General features: G+C 38.6%; 1 protein-coding gene across 1 annotated transcript in view; it reads left to right on the top strand.

Moving 5' to 3' along the window:
- LOC145685048 (uncharacterized) overlaps nucleotides 1–22,578 on the top strand; it is a 63,711-nt gene extending 41,133 nt beyond the window's left edge. Inside the window, exon 2 of the mRNA XM_081757391.1 lies at nucleotides 17,316–22,578. Within this exon, the coding sequence (XP_081613517.1) occupies nucleotides 17,316–22,578 (5,263 nt within the window). The remainder of the gene's footprint in view (nucleotides 1–17,315) is intronic.
- The last annotated feature ends 2,746 nt before the right edge of the window (nucleotides 22,579–25,324 follow it).

Genomic DNA, 25,324 nt, shown 5'->3' with positions numbered 1-25,324 from the left:
GTCAGGGGTGGAGTTTAGGTTGCTGGCTGGTCTAGTACCTCCTAAGAATGTTTCTGCCATATGTATTATTACCGCCGCTGTTTAATTATAAGCCAGGTCGAGGTGTGGCGCCCTCTTAATACAGTTGGTTGCGGAAAGGTAGTGGAAACGTTATGTTCTTGGGAAGGAGGATTGGTCGACTCAGCCGCATAACTACTCCCTCTGTAATGAGATGTTTTTTGTAAGCAGTAATGTACCTTCTGTATTATTCTTTCACTTATTACAATGTAGCTTACTAAAGTTTCTATCTCAAATGTTTGTTCGAGAAATGTAAACAACTGTCTAACGTATTATCAAGGATAACATCTAAAACACTGTTGTTACTGGTTATTCCATTGCGTTGGTGTGTGAAGTTTTCTAAAAATTCGAGAGACTAAAGTACATATGTCTAATGATTTTTTAAAACTATGGTTATTGAGTCTAGCTGAACTTTATAATCGCTAACATTGATATAATTCCTGCAACTATCTGCTGTTCACTAAAGAGGTTAAATAAATATAATATGCAAACTATATGGTGTTATTTTAGCAATGGATTTTTTTCTTTCCTTCTCATGGTAGCGATGACACCATTGGTGTGCAAGAATCGGGAAATAAATAGTGTTGTGCTTACTGGCCCATAATCGTAGCGTAAGAAAGAAAGTAGTTTCGGCGACCCAATTATTTTTTTCGTCTTTCTTTCCCCTGTACGACGTTAGGTACGAACAATAGTGTAAACTATACGTCTCAAGTTTGGCTCTCCAGCCATAGAATCTAACTAATCGTTTCAAGTTGACGTGCCCAACAAGGGACGTTACAAATTTAGCTTTTCACAGCCAGGACTGGCTGGTTACAGGAAGAATGTTAAAATAGAAAAATCAGTTCCAAAATTCCTTCGAGTTCTTACAATACAGAAGGTAGGATTTTACCATTGTTATAACGTTACTAAGTACAGTATGTTTTGAAAAGCTATTTACTTTTCTTACAAACATTTACTTTATTTATACAGGAAAACTGTAACCAAAAGAAAAATCAGAGACTATACGTATTTAAAAATAAGTCTTGAAAATAAATTAAAATTTTATTTTGTTCTGCGTTACAAGAATCTCTGGGGAAGGAATCTAAACCTCCTATTCCCCTCGGTACGACCTCGGAAAGAGGTAATTTTGTTTGTTCCATTAGTTTATTTTGATTACAATAAATTGAGATAATCAGCTATATAGATAACTGATTGAAAGAATGAGTGATATACTACTACTGTTCTTCTATTTTAAATTGCAGTTCATTCTTTGATTCTGTTTAAAGCGCCACATTACTGGAGCTGCCCGCGTTTCCCTTCTATACTACACACAGAGCAGTGTATCATGCTCGCTGCTGTGGCGAACGTGATGGAATGCATATACGCAAGGAGTAAATCAAGCTGAGAGTTGAAACGTAACGACAATATAATAATATTCTAAATATTATTAAATATATTAATGAGCAAGAAACAGTGCACGATATTTGGTGGTTCACGTGTTCTTGTGAACTGCACAAGGCTACGCCACTGCTTCCCACCCAACTTCCTGAATTCCTACTAGGCCCATGCTGTGTTTATCAAGGTCACCCGTTACGGATTTTAACGCGCCTGCCCTGTAAAGACTTCTAACATAACATATTCCAAATCTAATGCCCCTTTTTTTCTTTGCTGAGGTCGCGGAAAGTCATCAGTCCTGGTCCGTGGCTTCTGTGAGTATTTCTGAAGAAGTATCTTTTTTACATGTAATATTTTAAGTAGTCATATCATTTTTAAGTACAATATGTTTTGTCCTTCCAACCATACTGTACAGTAAATACCTAGGTATAACCATCGCAAACCTCTCTACACACTGTCTTTGTAAGATATTAAGGGAGACTTAGGGTAAATGCATGCCGAAGAGACCTCGCGATCGAGGTCGAGGTTTAAGTCGCAGTCACTACCTCGATGTCTAGGTTGCGGCGCTTAAAGGGCGCACATAGCGATGATGTGGCACCCTCGCTGTAAGCTCTCAGTTTGAGGAGAAACATTACTGTGACGCGTGTGAAATTATTCCGTCAGTGCATAAAAATTACTGCGAAACCCACATTTTGAAATTGAAAGGACCAAACAGTTTATAAATAGAGATGAAAGCGAGACGAGATATGAGAAATGCCAAAGTCTCGTCTCTTGTTTGAAAAAAATATTTGAGTCTCATCTCTTGTCCATCTCTATCAATAAATCAAGGAGTTCAATATTCTGTGAAGAAATGCCCTCTTTCAGCACGCAGGCGAAAAAACATTTCCCAGTAAAATTACAAAAAAAAAAAAAAAAGTATGTCTTCATGTTTCGAAATGGAGGGGGTATTAACTTCAACAAATGAAGTTTCGTCACTGCTATTCCATTATTCGACATTTCCTCCCTATGGATACGTGCATGTCTTTACAAGTATTTCTTTATCTTATACCAGTAACAAATTTAGAAGAAATCCTTTTTATAATAATCTCGGAATTGGGGGAGGGGGGTAGAGTTTTTAAGCATAGATATGATTAACAGTACCTTCTTTTCTTCTGTAGAAATCCCACAACTTACTTACTCAGCCCGAAAGTCCCCTCCCTGTAAGCGCCACTGCCTTATATAATAATAAGCTATAATATAATTTTCAAATAAATAGCCTATAATAACTTATCCGATATTCCCATTTCAGTTGCTATTTTCTTCCATTCTCTACTTAAAACGTGCCTATTATGATGTTGTTTGTGTGTGTGTGTGTTTTTTTTTTAAATCCCATATTGCTGGAACATTCCTCACTAATTCTATTAATATGTCTTTCATAATCAAATTTAATAGTGCAGCAAAAACTCTCCAGCATAGACACACACAATCCTCTGCAGACAAAATTCGAAACAAATGAAGACTTTATTCCGTGCAGCGCTTCAGGGAGAACCAATGAGAACACGAGCCACAGCGATGCTTCCGCTGAACATCGATGTAAAAACAAACTCGATTGTTTATCATCGCGACCACTAATTCACCCTCGCGTTCGACCTCTAGGTCGCGATGTAGCGTACATCTTCGGCATGCGCTTACTCATTTGAATGCATGGGTTTGTGCAAGTATCGAGGGTGCGACTGCAACTTAAACCTCGACCTCCATCGCGATGTATCTTCGACATGTTCCTATCCTTATTGATAAGGTGGTAGTATTATTGGTAAGAGCAAGATTAAACTTATATTTTATAACATAGGGCCAAAGTATACGTGCTCATGAGAACATGCGAAATACGGAAGGCATGAGTAGAAATGATGAATATGACTTCGCAACTTGTCATCAGTTTTTATTTAAATTACACTATCCTTCCACACTAAACCCCGTTAAGTTTTTTCTTGTACCTTATGACGTAATTTATATTCCCTTTTTTCAAACAATCTTGTTTTTAGGAGATTTGACACACAATTTTTTCGTCTTACGAAGTTTTTTGGTGATTGGCACATGGAAAGGAACAAGACGGCGAAAGAAATTTTCTTCTTACTTATAACATAAATTTTGGCCCTTTTTGAATTTTGAATCTTGTCTTATGGGGCTAAAGCTCCCGAAAAGCTTGTCTTACGGACCAGATTTTAGTTTTGGGCATCCTTCCACACCAAAACCCGTTAGTTTTCTTTGTATCTAATGACGTAAATTTAGTTCCTTTCCCAAAAATTCGGGAGCTCACAGTAGCCAAAAGGACCCCGGTTTGACGCGAAAGTTTTTCTTACATTTCCGGCCGACCCGCATCAGATGTAGGGGTGAAACAATTTGTACCTCCTGGCGAGATTTTTCATGTGCTAGCTCTCTGTCCAATACTAACTCCAGATAGATATTATTTTTTTTTATTTTCTTCCCTTCGTGTAACTGATAACTGTTTCTTTTTTCTCGGTAGTGGTAAACATAACATTCGAAACATCCTGCTCGATCGCCTGAAGGCAAGACAACACACAGCAGGAAGCAAGCAAGCAATGCAAAGTGACACGAGACCAAGGCCGGCGAACTACCAGTTAGAACGTTTCGATTAAGTGCTCCCAATTTCCTAGCTACTTTGTACGTCTTATCAGCAACAGGCAAAGTTGAGTAACAGTAGCCAGACAGTTGCAATTACCTCAGTGGTACCAGGGTATGAAATCATATGATAGGACAATAACATTTTACGTTTCACTTCTAGATATTACTTTCTGTGAATCGAAGCAAAAGTTGAAAATAGATTATTAACGATAATGAAAGAATGGTGTAATAAAACTACTGATGCCCAATGGAAGGGATAACTCAAATCCTAGGGCAACAGCTTAACTAACGTGAAACTTAACGCATAAATTGTCATTGAACCCAATGGCGTAGCCAGGTTTCGGAGGGGGTGCGGGAGTCCTCTAGGAAAATTTTCTGGCAATGTGTAAATTAGAAACGCAATTTTAGGATTTATTGTAATGACTCTTAAAAGTTTCGAGGATCCGGGTGTTCTCCTCTAGAAACTTTTTAGCCATATTTAGACTTGAAACCAATTTAAGACTTTATTTTAACAGCTTTTAACAATTTCGCGGAGGAGGTCCAGACTCCAGGATCCTCCCTATGGCTACCCCACTGCATTGAGCCCACTGTCTACTAAACATAAAATCGAATTTTTACTCATTTGAGAAATCTGTGTGTGTGGCAAAGTTGCGAATTAATTTGTCGGTTTGAAGTGATATCAGCAAAAGGGTAGGTTTGCCAAAGGATCTGGTTTTATTTGAGATTCCTAAGCCATTCACAGATTACGACACTCCGTGTGTCGAAGACGAGCGACAGGCTATGTCGTCGCGTTGCTGATATTCGACACACACCTGCGATACGACAGACGCTAGATCTTATTTCACGTGTCGCGGAAATGCGACACATTTTTAAACAGAACAAGGGGACAATGCACTTTAAATAGTTTGTAATATGCAGTTTTTCAATTGCCTTAATACTAAACAATCTCTTATCCCGAAGAAAGGGTGTACCCCTTGACCGGTTTAACCTTGTAAAAAAAAATCTCTTATACGCGTATTCTTTAACAACAAAGTGCAAGCACATTCATAATGAGCAGTGGCATAACTACAATGGAGCGAGTGGAGCAGTTGCTCCAGGGCGCATAGTAAAAGGGTCCAAGGGCGAAAAAAGAGAATACGGAAAACTGTTCCTTATGCAAAGAAGTTTGAAAACATTTCAAAAAGTGCACTATAACTATCAGCAGTTAACTGGCAACAAGCAATACCGGGGACTGATCTAGGAATTTTTGAGGGGGGATGCAGGTTTGAGAAATAAACTTGAGACATTTTTCTATATTTGGTTCGCTAACTAAAAATATGGACTACAGTGGTTCATAATACGTATTTATATATGCCTTTCTGGAGGCGGCATTGAGGAAAGCCATGTTCAACACGAGAGAATCCAGCATTACCATGAACTGGAAACCCATACATTATCTGCAATGAATGGAGAACGCACTCAGAATCTTCCTTTTGCGAGAAATTTTAAACTTTTTTTTTCCGCAGCCTTTGAACAAACGCTTCATTAGGGACTAATTTATATATTTTACCCCTCATGGAGGGTCTCGGGAGCCCCGAGCCCTTTTTCTGGATCCCCACTGGGCGATACCCGGACAATCGTCACTACAATGTTTATCTAGCTAGCTGCCTAGTGAAAGTTTTGCATAATGATTCATTGCAATCAGCGCGCCGCTCCCCCTCCTAGATTCCACCCCACCCGGGAATAAAACGAAAGTTGGGCCTGTTTGAAAAATAGTTGACACTTATAAAACTAATGAAAAATTATCTTCAGACAAATTTGATTCAGATTATATATATACAGTATACTGTGTATATATATAACGCAGCAGCTGAAATGCGTGGGGCAAGGGCCTGGTATGAGTAAATCGATGATCGATCGATCTAGGGCGCAGTAAAGCTAGTTACGCCACTGATAAGGAGCACATATGTAGCCTGGAGTTGGCGGTCCCCCTTGATCCGCAGACTACATCCGGGCCCTAGTCAGTATATTGCTAGATCCGCCACTGACTGCATGAAATATTATCTTCATGCCTCGTGGCCTCTTATAAATTTTATTATGGAGTGCCACGAGGCATCAGCGTTATGCTTAAGTGCTTATAAAACATTATTTTTCATATTTCGCACAGTATATATATTAAATACACATAACATATAAAAAATAACGAAATGTTATAAAATTACATATTGGTCTGGGACAAGGTTTCTCAATCTGGGGGTCGCGAAGATAAGCGGAAGAGAGAAATATAATTAGAATCTAATAACAGAAATTAAATTTTATTCTGATAGGTATATTTTTAGTTTTACATATACTGTTAAGAACAACAAAAACAGGTCTACTAAACATTTTCAACAGATTCAGAGTTGTTTAATAATCAATTTAAATGAAAGAGGCACGATATGAAACTAAAGGAAACTGCATATTGAAATACCAGAAAAATACAAATGCAACAAAAACTGCATATTGATATACAATTAAAATTGAAAGATAATGAGATAGCTTTCACACACAGAATGGACTGAAACAAGGAGATCCACTGTCACCATTATTATTCAATTTTGTTCTGGAATATGCTATAAGGAAAATTGAAGATAGCAACAGAGTATGTGACGAGACGAGACAGAATCCTTTGAGACGAGACACGAGACTAGACAGTATATTTGTCCCGTCTCGTTTTCGAGACGAGACGAGACGTCTCGTTAAATGCCTCGTCTCGTGTCGTTTCTCGAAAATACAAACACAGTTTCTGAATTTAGAAAACACACACAGCAAAACGTAACGGTTTCGATGTTCTAACATTATCTTTCTCGGACGACACATTAAGATGTTATAACATTGAAACCGATACGGTTGCTGTGTGTGTATTTCTAAAAATAAAATTAACTGTGATAGCTTTGCCAGCTTGTTTTATTAAATTATTTCCTTATGTTTAATTTTTCGGCTTTCTAGTATACACTACATGATTTTCTACAATAATTTGAGTCGGACATTTATAGTTGAAATATAACCATTGCATTTTATTGTGAATAGTTAAGCTGCCTTAAACCTAATTTAATTGGGAGTGAGTAAATAAAATTTATTCACATATTTGTGAACTCGAACCCTTGCCGTGGATGGCTTTTGTACAGCCACGAAAGAAAGTATCTTCAGTTGACAAAATTTCTTTTCCTAATAACTCAACAACAAATTAACCTATTAGAATACCGATTTTGGCAAGTTAATAAGTTATAACTATTCTAAGGATAGCAACAAAAAGATCCAAATAAATTCATTTGTTTCCGAGTTATTGGCAAATGAAAATTTGTCGTGTCAAATAGTTGTTTTCTCGTGTGTACGTCAGCTTTTCCGTGTGTACGTGTCCCTGATCTTACTTTTTACAACGCATATCCTGCACAATAATAATAATAATAATAAAAAAAAAACACTGTGTTGATTCAACACAACGCGGTGACGCAGCGGGACTACCACTTTTCGGTAGTGGGAGAGAAATAATTAGCTGCAGTGAGACTTGAACATGGATTACTCCATTAGAAATCGAGGGCCTTATGCAGAGTCGTTTTCAAGAGTGATTAGTGCCATACTAAAGACGTCAACTAACATGTGTTCCATGCAGTAGTCAGGCCTTTAGTACGGCGCTAATCATACGTCAAAAAGACTCTGCATAAGGCGGCGAGTGTCTTACCTACTTGGTTAGTTCGTCAGACGGAAAGAACACTTGATTGAGGTATGAAAGAAAAAAAATGTTGCTGATCAGTCAAGGTCCGTCGACCCTACTGTTCCTTCCCTCTTTTAAGGTCGCGTCATAACTACCCTTCTTTGAAAACCGAAGATGTAGTAAAATCGTGACGTCACCGCGGGAGCAGAAACAGCTTTCGCCCAAGGTTCTTCTCATTCATCCATGCTTGTTAGTTTGATTTTTGCAGGAAAGCGAATGATTCTTGTTTTCTTGTATTGAGAAAAATTAATTACTGCAGTGTTCGTGTTAGCTTATAAGCATGTCCAATTGTACGATAAGTACTTGTCGCAATCATAGTAGAAATATTAAGGGTTTCGAAGTTATTTATCAGGTATTTCCCTCGGATTCTCTGTGGAAAGTTTGGCAAGAGAAATGCTGTCGGAAAGACACCTTTATAGTTAAAAACGCCAGCATATATTCCGATCATTTTATTCCCGAAGCTTTTAAACGTTATTTAAAACGTGAATTTCTAAATATTTCACTCAAGAATAAGTTTAAACCGATGTTGTGTCTTCACTGAACTTATCAGTGTCATATGGAACCGTGTTCCTGTAAATAATAAAGGAATAAGTGTACAAAAACTAGGTGTTTAGAGTAAAAACAAATCAGGCATTTGGGTACAGTCAGATGAAATAACTATTATGACCGGAACAAAAAATAACTCTTTATGTTCCGTTTGTTCTGTAGAGAGTGAGGGGCATGAACTAAAGGAAGAGCTTTCCTTTTTGCGTGAAAGAACGAGAAACTAAAATTAAATCTTTAAGTTTTACGTCACATGGTTATGCCGGCTGGTCTAAAGGATATGGTGATGATGAGAAATGAATGAAATAGTGGAATAAAGAAAGTGGGAGGAAACAGGAAAACCCCGAGAAAACCCACGCACACGGTGTTTGTCCACCACAAAGTTCACTTGGCGCACAGGGATCGAACCAAGGACGCATGCACCAGAGGTGAACGCTCTACCATTGAGCCATTGCGGTCCAACGAAAAACTAAACTCTGTTAGTATGTACAAAGCCAAAATAATAGTCTATATTTACAAACGAAGTTAAAAGAATTGGAAAGCAAATATAATAAGTAATTAATTTCAAAGACCGGTTCTAAAATATAATATTGTGATCGTTTCAATCGAGTGGTTAATAACCGGTGGTGGATATATTACGAAAAAGTTTTATACAGGGCCAAGTAAATATGCTAATAAATAGCAAGAAAAAACTAAGATGGACTGATTAAGATATTATTCGTGCATTAACAAAACGTGCCACAGTGATAAATTATACAATCATATGCGATTACATGTTCTAATCCGCGTACCCAATATGTCAACACTTCGACATTGCATGCAAAAATAACCATTTTCTTGTGGTATTCTTACACCAGTTTTGAAAATTTTGACGGAGCAAGGGCGCTACTTAAAGAGTGTGAAGAAATTTTCAGTGCTTATATTTGATGAAATGAATGTTAATGGGCGCGTGTCCTATGACGAACAGGTTTACTTAATTTTGGAATGACACAGAAATGTCCAGGTGGCAATGATTCGAGGCTTGATATATGTGTGGAAACAGTCAATGTACGAAGATTCCGATAAGACTATGAGTAAAAACTTAAACTTCGAAATAATATCGAAAGTTGAAGTCTTAAGATTAAACATAGTTGCAATTCTTTCCAAGTTGAATGGTGGCAATGTGAGGCTATGTTGTGGTCTCATTTTACCCTCTTGCCGGTGGATGGAAGCAACAAAAAATAATATGTATTTTGAAAATTTTACAAAAAAAAAAAAAAAAAAGAGTCGAAAACAAAAGAATGTGATTGGCCGACCATTTGATGTCCTAAGAAAGACAATTCTATGTTAAAACTATTCGACAAGGCTAGGACATTCTTTAGAATTTGGTTTTTGAATAGAAAAACACGGGAACTTCGGAAGAAGGATGATTTTAAGATAGTGGATGCAAAGCTATTCTTCAAGTGCTGCACAATCCTAAAGTAAGTATGTATTGTATCTGTATGTAGTCTATTTTTATCGCATTTTAAAATGTGTTTTCCTTTGCAAATCGCTATGGCGGAACGTTGGCTTAGCCTACGATATTTGTCCCTGCTGCCCCGCGGTGACGTCACACTACAGCTGGAGAAAGTGGCTACGCAGAAACAGCTAGTTATGAAGGGACCTGTAAAAGCGCGGAACAGTAGGGTCGACGGACCTCAGTGATGCCAATTGAAGGGAAATTTCCCTTGGCGCAGGGAAATTATGAGTAAATTTTGGAGAAAAGGGAAAAAGGGAAATTGCTTGTAATATCTCAATATTGCAGGGAAATTTGAATCTCTCTTCAGTCATTTATAGATTGAATGTATTTGCGTATCTGATTAATCTCATTAAAATTCAGTATAAATTCAACATCCTATTCGTTCCAAACATAATCCGTTGCACATATTTCCCATAAATTCTCACAAGTTCTCACAAGCTTTGCATTCGTTAATATTTATCAACATTACACATCGATCAACATATTCAGTTAAATTCGAAACATTACAACAATGCTTATTTAAAATCTTTTATCAAAATTAATCTTCCCATTGTTGAATTAAATGCAATGCAATAAGATGAAATATTTATCAATTAAATTATCATTCCAACTATTATAACAGTTTGGTTTGGATTCGTGTTCTGGACGTGTCGTGAATGTAAATATGTATACATGGGCGAATACTGGGTCAACAGTGTATGTATGTATGTATGTGAGTGAGTGTGTGTGTGTGTGTAAGTTTACAAATTTTCTGGTGACTGTGCGCACAGAATTATAAATTCTTAAGAATTGCGCATCTCTAAACTTTGATTTAGTTTGTATTGTGCTTACGAACATTCCTCATGTACAGCCAAAGACAGTAGCAGCTAGAGTTTTCTTTGTAACTGTTCGTATTCGTTTCAGTAAATATGGGAGTGCTGTTCTTAAGTAAGTACATACCAAATATATACTTAATATTTTCTTTGTATCTTAGGTTACATTAATATTAAAATCTATAATGATATCTAGGATAAAAATTAAATTTACATAATATTTATTTTATATTTTTTATGGTTTATTTAGGTTGTCCGTCCTGACCGAGGTATTTATAGGGTTTTTCCTCAGTCACACCCGGCAAATGCAGAGATTGCACCTTTAACATAGGTCCTGACCTACACCTTTCCATATCTTTTCCCCTCCTCTATCGCGACAATTTAGATACCTAAACAACAAATCAAGTTCAAATTCTGCATAAGCTCAAAGGAAGGCTGTCATGTATCTGCTTGTATGTGGTTATAAGATTGGGGTGAGAGGGTGGAAGCGAAAACGATTAAAAATACGTTTACTAAATACAGTATAAATGGTTTGGATGAAGGGAAATTTTGTCCGGAAAAGGGAAATTCTAAAGCTTGTGAAGGGAAAACGGCTCTGAAGGAATTGGCATCACTGACGGACCTTGCTGATCAGTAAACACAAAGTTACTCTCACGACTTATACCATGATTTAACTACTTTTTCATTGGTCAACTAAGAAGCACAATTCCTCCTACCTTTCACCACACTTTCCATGGTTTTTTAGCCAACTACACGACCCACCGACGCGACAGCCAAAACATTGTCTTTCATCACGCTTTTGTTATTGTCTCTGGAGCCTGTCATGGCATCGCTCTAGCGTCGAATCATAATAGTAAATACGGTCGTAATTGTAATATGCCAAGTTCTATTTTCTTCTACACTTCCTCTGTAAAAAAAAAAAAAAAAAAAAAAAAAAAATCTTATATTATCATATTTAATGTAATAAATGTGTTAGGACTTAGGAACGATTAGTGAAGATTAGGAAGGTCACGTCGCCTTTTAAATCTGTCTAACGACCGTCTTTACTATAATAATTGGCGTGTGCTATTACTAACTCCAGTACCTAAGTAGATCTGCCTATCTGACTTGACTCGGGGTTTTAGAGAGGAAGGTAGGTTGTACGGAATAGCATTAAAAAAGTCTTAGTGAGTCAACATTGAAATCTTGAACACGTTTAGGGAAGGCCTATTTCATTTCAATTTGCGATTTTACTTCGTGGTAGCTTTTGTTTATAATTTCTTCGGTAACCTGCCGCCTGAAGCGCTTACCCTCTCCTCCCACCTACATTCTAATGAATGCGAAAAAAGTATTCATATAAAGGATTATTTGCGGAATCACACGGTAATGCTTTTGCGTCTTGGGAATACCTCTACAGGAGGAAAAGTTCAAAATTTAAAATGGCAACAGGGGTTGATTTTGTTCCCATTGGAACAAGTTCTAAATTTTGAACAAGTTTAAGAGGAAATACTTTTTGATAGCTTATACCGTTTGGCACTTCCAAGATCTACTTGGAAGTGGAAATTATCATTGTTTAGAGGGTTTTCGGGACTTTTCGTGTGTTGTAACTCAAAGGGAACGATAACTAAAGGTTCGAAACTAAAGTGAATTATTAAATGAGATATGCGGAATGAAGCTATAAAATTTTTGAAAATGGGCATCCCGAAAATACTGCTACAGGGGTCAGCAAAATTTTAAGTAGAAAATGGTTGATTTCGCTTTCTTTGAAATAAGCACGAAATTTTGAACAACATTCAGACAAAACATCGTTTCAAGAAAGTGGTAGGATACGTTCCAATTTCGAGAAATCACACACTTGATTAGGGATGGCCAACTCGGGAATTTTTACTTTCCGGATTCCGGAAAGTAAAATCGTTAAAAATCCATACTTCGGAAAAATCAGGATTTTTCGAATTCCGGAATTAACTAAATTCCGGATTTTTCTGAATTTCGGAACTTTCCCGACATCGGAATTTTTCCGAAATCCGGAAAGTTAAATTTCCGATTCTGGAAAACATATTTTCTGGAATATGGATTCCGGATAATTTTGGCCATCCCTACACATACGATGTTTGTCCACCACTTGTGGTACTAACCGAAATCGAACCGACTACCGCACGCACCAGAGGTGAATGCTTCTAGGCAGAGCTAACGTGACATTTCTTAACTTTTGTGCTCTAGGTAATAGCTTTGTTGTATCTTGATCAGCATAGTGAAGTCTGCTATATTTTGCTTTCGTTCCCATAATATGCTGCAACATTTTACGAGACAAGAGGCGACAAACGAGACGAGACGTGACAGAACCCTTCGAGACGAGACAAGTACATTTTCTCGAAAGGAGATATGCTTTGACGAGACGAGACGAGACAGTCTGAAGTCTCGTCTAGCGGCAACACTACAACCAGGCCTTAGAGCTAAATGGCACTCACCAGGTTATGGCTTATGCTGATAATGTCAATTTGATACGAGATATTGTGAGGACAATTGAAAGAAATGCAGAGGTTTTATTAAACGCCTGCAGGGACATGGACATAGAAATAAATACAGAAAGAAACTGTATACATGAAAATGCACAGTGCTCGCAAAACTCCAAGTAATGGATACGTTAAAATATCAAACAATACTTTCGACAAAGTGGATACTTTCAAATATCTAGGATCCACACTAACAGACCAAAATCATATCCCCGGAGAGATTAAATGTCTATTGAAAGCAGAGAATATATGTTGTTATTCAGTCCAAACTCTTGGCGAATTCTGTCAAAAAGTTGAAGTTTAAAATATATAAAACGATTATTATGCCTCTTGTGCTGTATGGCTGCGAAACTTGGTCACTTGCTTTGAGGGAAGAACGCAGACTGAAAGTATTCGAGGACAAAATTTTGTGGCGAATATTCGGACTCAAGAGGGAATACAATGGTGAATGGGGGAAACTTTATAACGAGGAACATAATTTATACCATTTACCTAACATTGTTAGAGTCACTAAGGCTACGAAGTTCAGGTGGGCAGGAATGTAGCGAGAATGGAAGAAAGAAGAACTGCTTTCAAGATATTAATACTTTCGATCCTAAGCCCGAGTCAGACTCGAGTTGTAGGTATGTTTATTCCAAAACGCCGGAACCCGAGTCTAACTCGTTTTTTACGTAATAGTCTCTATGCACCTTATTATGGGTTGCAGTCGATTGTCGACCTTATTAAATACTTGCTGAGACTTATGGCCGTGTACACCAACAAAGTTCAACTCTTGAACGAAGGTCATAACCAAGTTCGGTGAAAATGTCTGTTTCACCAAAAACGTTCAAGGTTAAGTCTTGGTCAAATGATGGATAAACTTGGTTTTAGCTTGAACGGCCGAATTTGGGGTTTAAACTTCGTTCATCCAAGTCAGTCTATTTACACTCAATAATGTCTTTGTATTTTTCCACTCGTATTCGGAAAAATTTTTTGCTCATGGTTTTATTATTTTTTCCATTACAATTACGATAACTGAAATTAGACTACTCACAACTCTATGCACACAATCTCGAAAGTCGAAAACACAGGCACACGGTATGCTTTCTTCATTTGTTACTTTCTTAAACGGAGATTAGAGACAAAAGACGACAAACAGAGTCTATTTTACAAACTGACCGAAGTTTACTTAAACAAGATGTACTGAACTTCGATTTTCAATGCTGCAACAAAAGACCTGGAACCACGTTTAAACTTGAAAGTTAAACGTTGAACGCGTTTGAGTAAACGCTCGTTTAAACTTCATTGGTGCACACGGCAGTCAGTTCTTGAAGAAATACTATTCACGTGACATCCATTGAAGTGTAAACGAACTTTTACAGGTTGATTGTAATGGTCAATTTTCTGGTTTGATTACAGCACGTTTGATAAAATAGTGGAATATCTTGTATCGAAAACTTTTTCATTTGAAAAAAAGTTCCTTGTTTGAAGCAAGTGAAATGAATGTAGAAGAAATATCAAAGATTTTAGAAGAGTACAGTTTAGATTCCGGCTCGTAAGGTGAAATTGGTAATTTAGATTTGGATCCTGATTTCGAAATTTAGAAAGTAGGTGAGCACATGTTAACACCCTTATAAAAATATTTGCCCGGGGGGAGCGGATGTTCGGATTCCGCGTTAATCAGCAGGCCTCGTCTCATATACCCTTTCTGCTGAAAGGGACGTTAAACTAAAAATAAATCAACTCAAAAATATTTGTGCGAGGCGAATTCAGAAAGTTACATTTTCACGCGTCCCATAGCTAGGAAGCCATGGGACCGCGTGTACGTGAGATAGTAATGTTCAAGCATGACTCATTCGCCAGCGGAATTTCCCTAGTGCTCTCAGTAGCGCCGTGGTAGTGGTTGAAGATGGACGTTCCTATTCCATCTCCCGCTGCGTGTGAAGTGCGAGCAGTGATAAAGTTTATGAATGCACAGAGTATACGGCCGATTGAAATCTATCGTCAGTTGTGCCAGGTCTATGGACCTAATGTCATGAACAAGCATGTGGTGCGTTGCTGGTGTAGACAATTTGCAGCAGGACGTCAAAATGTGCATGATGAGGAGGGCAGCGGGAGGCCAACCGTCATCACAGACGATCTTGTGCACTTTGTCCGGCAAAGCATCATGCAGAACAGTCGCTTCACAATAACGGGACTCAGGGGTCAGTTCCCGCAGATTTCCTGCTCCTTATTGTACACTATTGCAGGGGCGGACTGGCAACCATAGGGCCCACCCTGCTAAACTGAAATGAGGGCCCACTGTATAAAAATGTAAAAAAATGTACTTGGCATTCTTCATATGTATTCACGGGAACCCATATCTTCACTGATTTTGCAGACATCATGACCTGGAATGAAGTAATGAAGGTCAATATACGGAGTTCACTACTAATTTAAAATATTATTCAACGAGACTGAGGCAGCCATCACTTACCAGGGCAATAATAATAATAATAATAATAATAATAATAATAATAATAATAATAATAATAAAGCAATACGTGTTCTTTATATATTGTTATTGAAATTTGATAATTGTATTTCACTACTAAGTATTTTTAAAATTTATGTTCAGGATTGCGATGATTCATTGTTGCACAGCACAGCCCCATTTACACATGACGGAAAGAGTTTTTCAATGGAATAAGGGCATGTAGCCTATTCAGGCCCGGCGGAGAATGAACAACAGATTTTTTAAAATTATAAACTAGTTAATTTTGACATGATTTTACCCATGTCAGTTGGAAATCCCAAAATAAAGACTGGTGTTTCAGAAAATGCCATCAGATTAAAAAACAAAAAAGCAGTAGAGGAGATATAGACATTTGGGAAACGTTAATTAATTTTGAGGCGATTTTTATTGCGTTTTCATGTAAAATAACATATCTGAAACTTTTTTTTAAGTAACCAAACCTGCAACCACCCTACTTAACGAAGGTCCGTATTTTGTCATAGCCGATCTGGGGCTCCTCTCCCTTGATACGTAAAAAATACCACTTACTTCAGTCGGGAGTCTGCTCGCGAATCTCAATCTCTCTCTGTACCTGTCTTTTTGGCGAGAAGAAAATGTTGTAACCCACATACACAAGCTCGTCTAAATATTGCTGTATAATCTCGAGGAAGTACGCCCCGCTCTTAGCAGACAACCCCCCCCCAAGCGTGTCAGGTGAGACAACAGACATGGCGTCAATGTTGGAAACTTGAAAAAGCTGTAACTTTGTGGCCTCAATGCAACACAAAGAATGCGATTGGAAGTACATTTGCGATAGATTTCGAAACGCAAGATTTTCCTTGACATAAGTAAGTCATAATATCATATCTTCATGTCGCAGAAAGATTAGATATCATCTATCGTCTAGTGTAGTCCGCCCATTCCTCGGCTGGCCCCAACTTCTCTTTTCATATGAATACCTACTTTGCACATCACAAATATTTCTTACATTTTACTACACTTTTATTTTAAATTAACTTTAAATAACTAAAGGGAAGTTAACATTCACACGATATACACACTGATTTGACTGACAGCATAAGTGTTCAGCACTTTTAGAAGTTACACCAACGCTTACTGAGCCCAGTGCCGGCAGCTAGTGCTCTCAAACGGGTCAGGTCAGGCTTCATCGGGTCAGGGCTCGTGGGTCACAGGTCGGGCCAGGGCTGCTCTAGCCACGGGTCGGCTCGGGTCAACTTTCTTATGCGTCGTTTCGGCTAAAACCTATTCGGGTCATGAGTCGGGTCGGGTCGACGTTCAACTCGACCCGAGAAGGATTTAGCCGAAACGGCGCATAAGAAAGTTGACCCGAGCATACCCGTGGCTAGAGCAGCCCTGACCCTAGCGTAGGTGACCTGACCTGACCCGTGTCTCAAGCAGGCTTGACTCGACCCCTGACCCATGAAAGCCTGATATGACCCGTTTGAAAGCACTACGCGGCAGCAAACAGTTCAGTTAATTTCGTGTTCGCCTGTTAAAGTTGTGTAATTTCAAGTAAAAATAGCCATAAAAGATAAGCTACAATTGAGTGAAATCACCCAAAGACGTGGTGTATACATTATAATTTATAAACACCTTAGACAGAAAAACAAAAAAATACCTGGCAACTGTCCTGCAGTACTCGAATGAGTCACATCACGTGTTACAATAAAACGTTAATATTATATTATAGAAGGCAAAAAAGAGTGAGAACAGTGGCGAGAGCTGTATTTACAAAAATCGCAAAAAATGTGGAGCAGTGCTGTAATGCCGCGAATGTGAACATTGACGAACTTAAAGTGAACTTCGAATTATTGGAGGATAAATACAGGGTAGTTGATGAAGCACACAATGAATACATTGAACTGTTGTTAAAAGAAGAATTCCAAGAAGATGATTTGATTCAGGAAACAGAAGCACAAGATAAGTATGTTCTGACATTTTATAGTCTTCGTACGAAAGTTCAAGAGTTGATCGATAAGCATGCATCAAATTCAACTCGTGATACAGACAGTGTTTCGACAGAAGGTAAGAAACGGGGTATTAAGTTACCGGTAATTGAATTGAAGAAGTTTGATGGTGACTTAAAGAATTGGTTACCGTTTTGGAGTCAGTTCAATCGAATCGATGCGGACACGAATATCGCAAACAGTGACAAATTTCAATATTTAGTTCAGGCTACTCTACCCGGTTCAAGAGCACGCCAATTTGTTGAAAGTTTCCCGTTATGTGAAGAAAACTATCCGAAAGTGATTGAAGGTTTGAAGTCACGTTTCGGTCGTGAAGATACATTGGTAGAAGTGTATGTGAGGGAACTTTTAAAACTGGTGTTAAGCAATTTGAACAGTAATAAGCAATTAGAACTCAGTGCCTTGTACGACAAAATTGAGTCACAATTACGAGCATTAAGTACATTAGGAGTGACGACAGACAAATGCGCAGCAATGCTGTACCCACTAGTGGAATCGTGTTTACCTGAGGAACTTTTGCGAGCATGGCAAAGAGGAACTACGAACTATGGAGAATCTACAGTGGAAAATAGACTGGAAAATTTAATGTTGTTTGTGAGAAAAGAAGTTGAAAGTGAAGAGCGAATAGCACTTGCAGTTGCGGGCTTTGATTTGAAAGATACTTCCAGTGCGATAAAGAAAAGGAAGGATCGAAGTAGTCCCACAGAAACTGTTCCAACAGCGGCAGAGTTAGTTAATTGTAAAGGTGACCCAGAGAAATGTATTTTTTGTAGTGATTTTCATGTTAGCGAAGAGTGTTCGAAGGCACGTAACTGGTCTTTCGAGGAAAAAACAAAGGTGTTAAAAGCAAAAGGTTGTTGTTTCAAATGTCTAAAACCGGGGCACGTTAGCAGTAGATGTAGAGTAAAATTAAAATGCGCTAAGTGCAAGGGACAACATTCATACATTATGTGCAAGGGACCAAAAGGTAACAAGGGAAATGACGGTACAGTGAAACAAAGTGTAACGAAACCGGTTATTGAAAATACATTAACTAATAACGTGTATGCCGAAACGTTTTTGCAAACATTAGTTGTAAAAGTAAGGGGTCAAGAGACAGAAAGGGAGGTAAGAGCAATTATAGATACAGGTTCCCAACGATCGTACATTCGAACAGCTACCGCATTGGAAATGGGATACGAAAGTGTTAAAAAAGAAAGTGTTATGCATGCACTCTTTGGAGGTATTTGTTCTGCACCTTATGAACATAGTTGTTATCAAGTTAGGTTGTATAGTCTGAAAGGAGATTATGCATGCAATTTTGAAGCGCTGAACCAAGATACAATATGTAGCAATGTGACGTCAGTGGTTGAAGGTCCTTGGATACAGGAGTTAAAAAATTTTGGTGTAGAAATTTACGACAGGAACCCTGGCGCGATAGAAATTTTAATTGGTTCTGACATTGCAGGAAAACTTTTTACTGGGAAAAGAATTGTGTTGAAGTCCGGATTGGTAGCTATGGAAACATTGCTTGGTTGGGTTTTAATGGGCAAAGTTAAAGTACGTGGTGATGTTAAATTCTCGTCTATGGCAACGATGTCCATGTTTTGTAAAGAAGCATCTATAGCGGATTTATGGCGGTTAGATGTTCTTGGTATCACAGATCCTGCGGAAAAGAAGACAAAATTGGAAGCTCAGCAAGCAGTAATGGATTACTTTAATAAGACCGTAGCTATTAATGAGGAGAAGAGGTACGAAGTAATGTTACCTTGGATAGAAGGACATCCTACACTTCCTAGTAATATTGAGATGTGCAAAAGAAGATTGAATACACTTATTGCTAAGTTGAAGAAGGAAAACCGTTACGAAGACTATCAACAAGTGTTGAATGAGTGGATATATGATGGCGTAATAGAAGAAGTTCCACCAGAAGAAAAGGATAGAGAAGGGCATTATTTACCTCATCGCCATGTAGTCAAGGAAAGCAGTACGACGAAAATACGTCCCGTCTTCGATGCATCAGCCAGGGAGAAAAATTATCCTTCATTGAATCAGTGTTTAGAGAAGGGTATTAATTTGATCGAAATGATACCCTCAATTTTGATAAAGTTTAGGTTAAATAGAATCGGAGTTGTATCCGATATCAAGAGAGCATTTTTACAAATTAGTGTTTGTAAAAGAGACCGTGACTTTTTGAGATTTTTGTGGGTTGACCAGGAGGGAAACGAAAAGATATTTCGTCACAAGCGTGTAGTTTTTGGGGTGAACTGTAGTCCATTTTTGCTGTGTGCAGTGATAGAACATCATCTTAAGTTAGAAATGGAAAAACAAAGAGAAGGAAAAAGCCAATATTCCAGAGAAGTCATCGCTCAGCTTTCGAAGTGCTTTTATGTGGACAATTGCGTTACCAGCGTAAGGAATGAAGAGGAGCTTCATCACTTCATTAATGAAAGTACCCAAGTAATGGCGAAAGCTGGATTTGAGCTGAGAGGGTGGGAGCACACTTCTTTTGGAGAGATGGAGCAAGACAACGGAGTACCAGTCTTAGGTCTACAGTGGGAAACGAAATCTGACACTTTGGCAATAAGACCAGAATGCTGCGACGGGTTGATGCCAGAAGTTCTTACTAAGAGGGTTATTTTGTCGTTTGCAAATAGGATATTTGACCCCATAGGGATTACTTCTCCAGTGACGTTGTATCCAAAGATCCTTTTGCAAGAAATTTGGCGATTGGAATTAAGTTGGGACGAAGAAGTACCAGGGGCAGTAAGGAAGAAATTTTTACAGTGGGTAGGTGAATTGCCTTTGTTGAAAGAACTTTCATTTCCTAGATGTATCCAAGGAGATTCAGAAAATTGTAGTCTACATGTGTTCTGTGATGCAAGTGAAAGAGCCTATGCTACGGCAGTTTTTCTTAGAACTGTTACAAGAGAAAACATTAATGTGCAGTTAGTACAAGCCAAGACAAGAGTTGCTCCTATAAAGAAATCAACCATAGCAAGATTAGAATTATTGGCAGCTACTATTGGTGGGAGACTAGCTACTTCTGTGATTGAGGCCTTGAATCTTGAAGGTATACAGATTTATTATTGGACAGATTCTACAACAGTTCTTGCATGGATTAAACGAGATGAGCAATGGAATACTTTTGTTTGGAATCGAGTGCAAGAAATCCGAAAATTAAGTGAAAAGGAAACTTGGCATTACGTACCAGGAACCATGAATCCGGCGGATTTACCATCGAGAGGATGTACTTCAGAACAACTGCTTGAGTCAAAATGGTGGGAAGTTCCTTCGTGGCTGCGACGACCCAAGGAGGAATGGCCAGAACAGAAGTATGAGTACAAAGAAGAAATCATTACGCAGGAAAAGAAAAAGACGGTCTCATCAGTTATGCTTAATGTTGGAAAGGAGGACAGTGACTGGTATTATCGGTATCCTTCCAAATACGAAAAATTAGTTCGCATAATAGGTTGGATGAAAAGATTTATTCATAATTGTCGTTCTAAGCAAAGAAGAAGCAACGAGTTGTCTGTTGAAGAATTGTTGTCAGCAGAGAAGACAGTTATTAGACTTGTTCAAACAGATTCCTTTGAGGGTGTTGGCGACAAGAATTTGAAATCTTTGTGTCCGTTCGAAGACAATGACAAACTCATCAGAATAAAAACCAAAATTACAGAACTTTCAGATGTTGAAACCTTCCGTTATCCAGTTGTGTTGCCAAGCTCACATCCAGTAGTAAAAATGTTAGTGTACGATAAACATGTGGAAGCTTGTCACGTTGGTGTTCAAGGTTTGTTGAGTCTTCTTAGGGAACAGTTTTGGATACTCAAAGGAAGAAAAACTATTCGATCTATAATAAAGCAATGTGTCATATGTAAACGATATACTGCCAAGAAGTTGGAACCAATCCCTGCAGCTCTACCCGAAGATAGAATCAGAGATGCAGCAGTGTTTGAAGTAACGGGAGTGGACTTTACCGGACCAGTTAGACTACGAGATGGAGGAAAAGCTTGGATTTGTATATTTACCTGTGCAGTATATAGAGCAGTGCATTTGGAGCTTGTTTCCGGATTATCAACGAGTGACTTTCTTCAAGCCCTTAGAAGATTTATAGCGCGTCGAGGCCGTCCTTCGGTCATTTACAGTGACAATGGCACGAATTTTGTTGGCACAGAAAATTTATTGAGCAGACTGGATTGGGAATGTATAACGTCTTTTGCAGGTGTGAAACGCATCAAGTGGAAATTCAATCCACCCAGTGCTGCTTGGTGGGGTGGATGGTGGGAGCGTTTAATTCGATTAATGAAAGGACTGTTAAGGAGAATACTTGGGAAGGCTTCTCTAAATTATGAAGAATTCATTACAGTGTTGTGTGACTGTGAAGCTGTCATGAATGGTCGACCGTTAACTTATGTGTCTGATGATAGTTCGGATTTATTAGCTTTAACTCCAGCTATGTTTCTGCAGCAAGTTAGAGAAGTAGGAGTACCGGATCTCGACAACTTGGAATCCGTTAACCTACAAAAACGGTTGAGATATTGTCATAAACTCAGGGAGCAGTTACGCAGTAGATTTCGCAGTGAATATTTGGGACAGTTAGTGCAGCATTGGAAATCTAGAAGAGACCATAGTGAAATAAAAGTAGGGGATGTTGTACTTGTAGAAAACGAGAACTTGAAACGTTTAGAATGGCCTTTAGCAAGAGTTGTGGAAATATTACCTGGACGTGACGGTGAAGTACGACTTGTGCGCTTGAAGACACGTACCGGATTGATGATGAGACCAGTGCAACGAGTTTTTCCCCTGGAAGTTCATTCAAATGAGACACCACAGGTGTTGAAAGAACCAGCAGTGTATCCTAGTGATGAACAAATGGACGGAGTGAGTGATAAAAACACAAAGACTGAGTGTGAAACAAAACTTCAAACTGTTACAACTCGAACTGGTAGAAAAGTGAAACCTCCTACCAGATTAGATCTTTTGTATATACTTAAAAATAAATAATGTTTGTTGTGGTTGAGTTACTAGTCCCCTCAACGTAACTCAAGGTGGGAGGATGTTGGGTTTGTTATGGCAACATTTGTACCGAGTTTTGTTTTTTCTTTTGTTCTTCGCTCGCTCGTTTTGTATCAGCTGTAGTGCAAGTGCTAATGTTAGAATAAAAATAGTACTTTTTGCCTTCTATAATATAATATTAACGTTTTATTGTAACATCACGCTCATTTGTTTCTTGGGGCTTCACAGATTCAAATAGTCTAAGTTGTTTTGGGTCAGATGCAGCTTTTTGTAAATCACATCTTCGTTTGTGTTCTCGCTTTTTAGCACCACTTTTATATTTTTTCTTTACAGTAATCTTACAATCACTCCTACCACCCATACTGACACAGCCACATCTGTCTTCCACGACAAACGACACGTAACTGGTGTTCCAATAATTGAATTGCTGCTATCGGATTTGCTCTTCGATGTAATATACAAATAAAACACGAGCCGAGGGCAGCAACTTCATAGTAATTGTTTGAGATTTGTATGAAACAATCGTCGATAGTGGCAACTAATTTCTTTTCGCTTTACCGCACTGAAAAAAAAAAAAAAAACGAAACCTGATCCGATTTCTTTCTTCGAAGCTTGGTCTGAGGACAATGCAGTTCTAAAGCGTTCTGGCTCCACCTCCACTTTCCACAATAACAATATCTACGAAACTATTGTTTCTTTAAAACATCGCCACTCGCCGGCTTGTAAAAGGACCGGAGTAGGCAATGGTATCCAAATCCAATAACAGCCTGAAATCTACTGTGTTTCTTATATTTAAAAAAAGTAGTAGTTAACGTGTTCGTTTTTAATAGCTGTTGTATCACAAACCCCGCAATGTTTTAGGGCCTGATTGTCTCATAGACGGAACCTTTTCAAGTCGATAAACATGAAGAAGAATAACGTCTGCTCATGAAAGTTTAACTTTACGTCTTTTTTATGCAAAACACAAGTTTGCGGGAGTTACCCTGCCATATTTTTGATGCTGGTAGGTTTAATTGAGCACATCTTTTTAAAATTGGTGGAGGGGGCCCACCTGTTTGGGGGGCCCACCCTGCATTTGCAGGGTAGCAGGGTGGGCAAGTCCGCCCCTGCACTATTGTCACTGCTTGCACTTCAGTGTTGGGCAAAATCAATTGAAATCAATTGCAATTGATCAATCAATTGAAAGTAATTGCTCTGAAAATCAATTGCAATTGATTTCAATTACAATTGATTTCAATTTGTAATTGACAATTAATTTCAATTGCAATTGAATTCAATCATAAAATTTGCAATTAAATTTTCGTCAATTGTTAATTGTTAATTGGTCACCAGGCAATTGAAACTTTTAATTGTTAATTGTCAATTGCAAAGGGTGCAATTGAAACATTTAATTGTTAATTGCAATTGACAATTGAAACTTGTAATTGTTAATTGTAATTGTTAATTGCAATTGAAATCAGCAATTAAAACTGAAGATAAGAAGATGTGTGTGTATTGTGTTGTCCACTTGTTACTGTTTTACATATTTCAAATAAGGTACTTATAAGAAATGCTGGATACCTACCATCCCTTCCCCCCCCCTGGGAAGAAAGCCAGGAAACTAAGTATTTTTTAAAATATATTATGTTTATGGTTCTATCCCCCTCGAAAGAACTCTATATGCCCGTCATGCATACAATAGGAATGGGCACCAGCGAGTTCGAGCGAGTTTTCTTTAAAACTCGACTCGACTCGAAGCAGACATCTTTGAGCTCGACTTGAGATCTCGGCTCGAAAAATTTCCTCCAACTCGACTCGAATTCGGATCGAGTTTCCAGTCGAGTCGAGCCAATTCGAGCTAAATCCTTTGTGTAGTTCCAAGTACTACTATCTTCAAGTATCCTACATAGACAATATAATAATCAATGATACTACTACTACTACTATAATTAATTATCATTATAACACCGTGTACCTGTATAAACATGGAATATAGGCGGTTTGTATCGGAATACTAAAAATTAGTTGACTGTCGATCTTGGTCGTCAAGAAATCTTCAGGAGGCAAGGACATCGGTCGCGAGGTTCTTGGTTTGAGTTCAGGAGGAGCAAGTATTCGGGCTCGAGCCAAAAATTGTTAGAAGTTATGGGACTCCAGCCAAACATGTTCAAAACTGCTCGACCCGGGCTTAGGGTTGTCAACAGCTCAAGCGGCTCGCTCACAGCTTATTCACTTATCGAGCCGAACCGAGAAGTGAGCCGAGCCAACAGCTCATCCAACCGAGCCAGCTCCAGCCGATGGCTCACACGAGCCGAGCCGAATTGAGCTGATTGCTTACCCCAACCGAGCCCGTTCGAGCCATCGGCTCAGTTGAGCTGACTCGAACCCAGCCTATGGACTCGTTTCAACGGAGCTGGTTCGAGCCATTGGCTCCAATCGAGCCGAGCCGATGACTCGTCTTTACCGAGCCGGTTCAAGCCATTGGCTCAATTGAGCCCAGTCGATGGGTAATCCCAACCAAGCCAGCTCAAGCTGTACGCTCAGTTGAACCAAGCCGAGTCGGTTGACATCACTATTCCGGTTGGGCTTCTACTTTGGCTAAAAAATTGGACCGTGCAGTTCTCAGCCTTGATGGTAAGAACTACAAAAAAATGATAAGAAATCTTTAGTTTTACGTCTCACGCTTATGCCGGATAGGCTAAAGGAGACGGTGATGATAGGAAATGAATGAAATGAAGAAAGTGGGAGGAAACGG

This window comes from Thermobia domestica, chromosome 5 (assembly GCF_964235325.1).
Source record: "Thermobia domestica chromosome 5, izTheDome1.hap1.1, whole genome shotgun sequence".
NCBI lineage: Eukaryota > Metazoa > Arthropoda > Insecta > Zygentoma > Lepismatidae > Thermobia > Thermobia domestica.
This window is presented reverse-complemented; position numbering and strand designations above follow the sequence as displayed.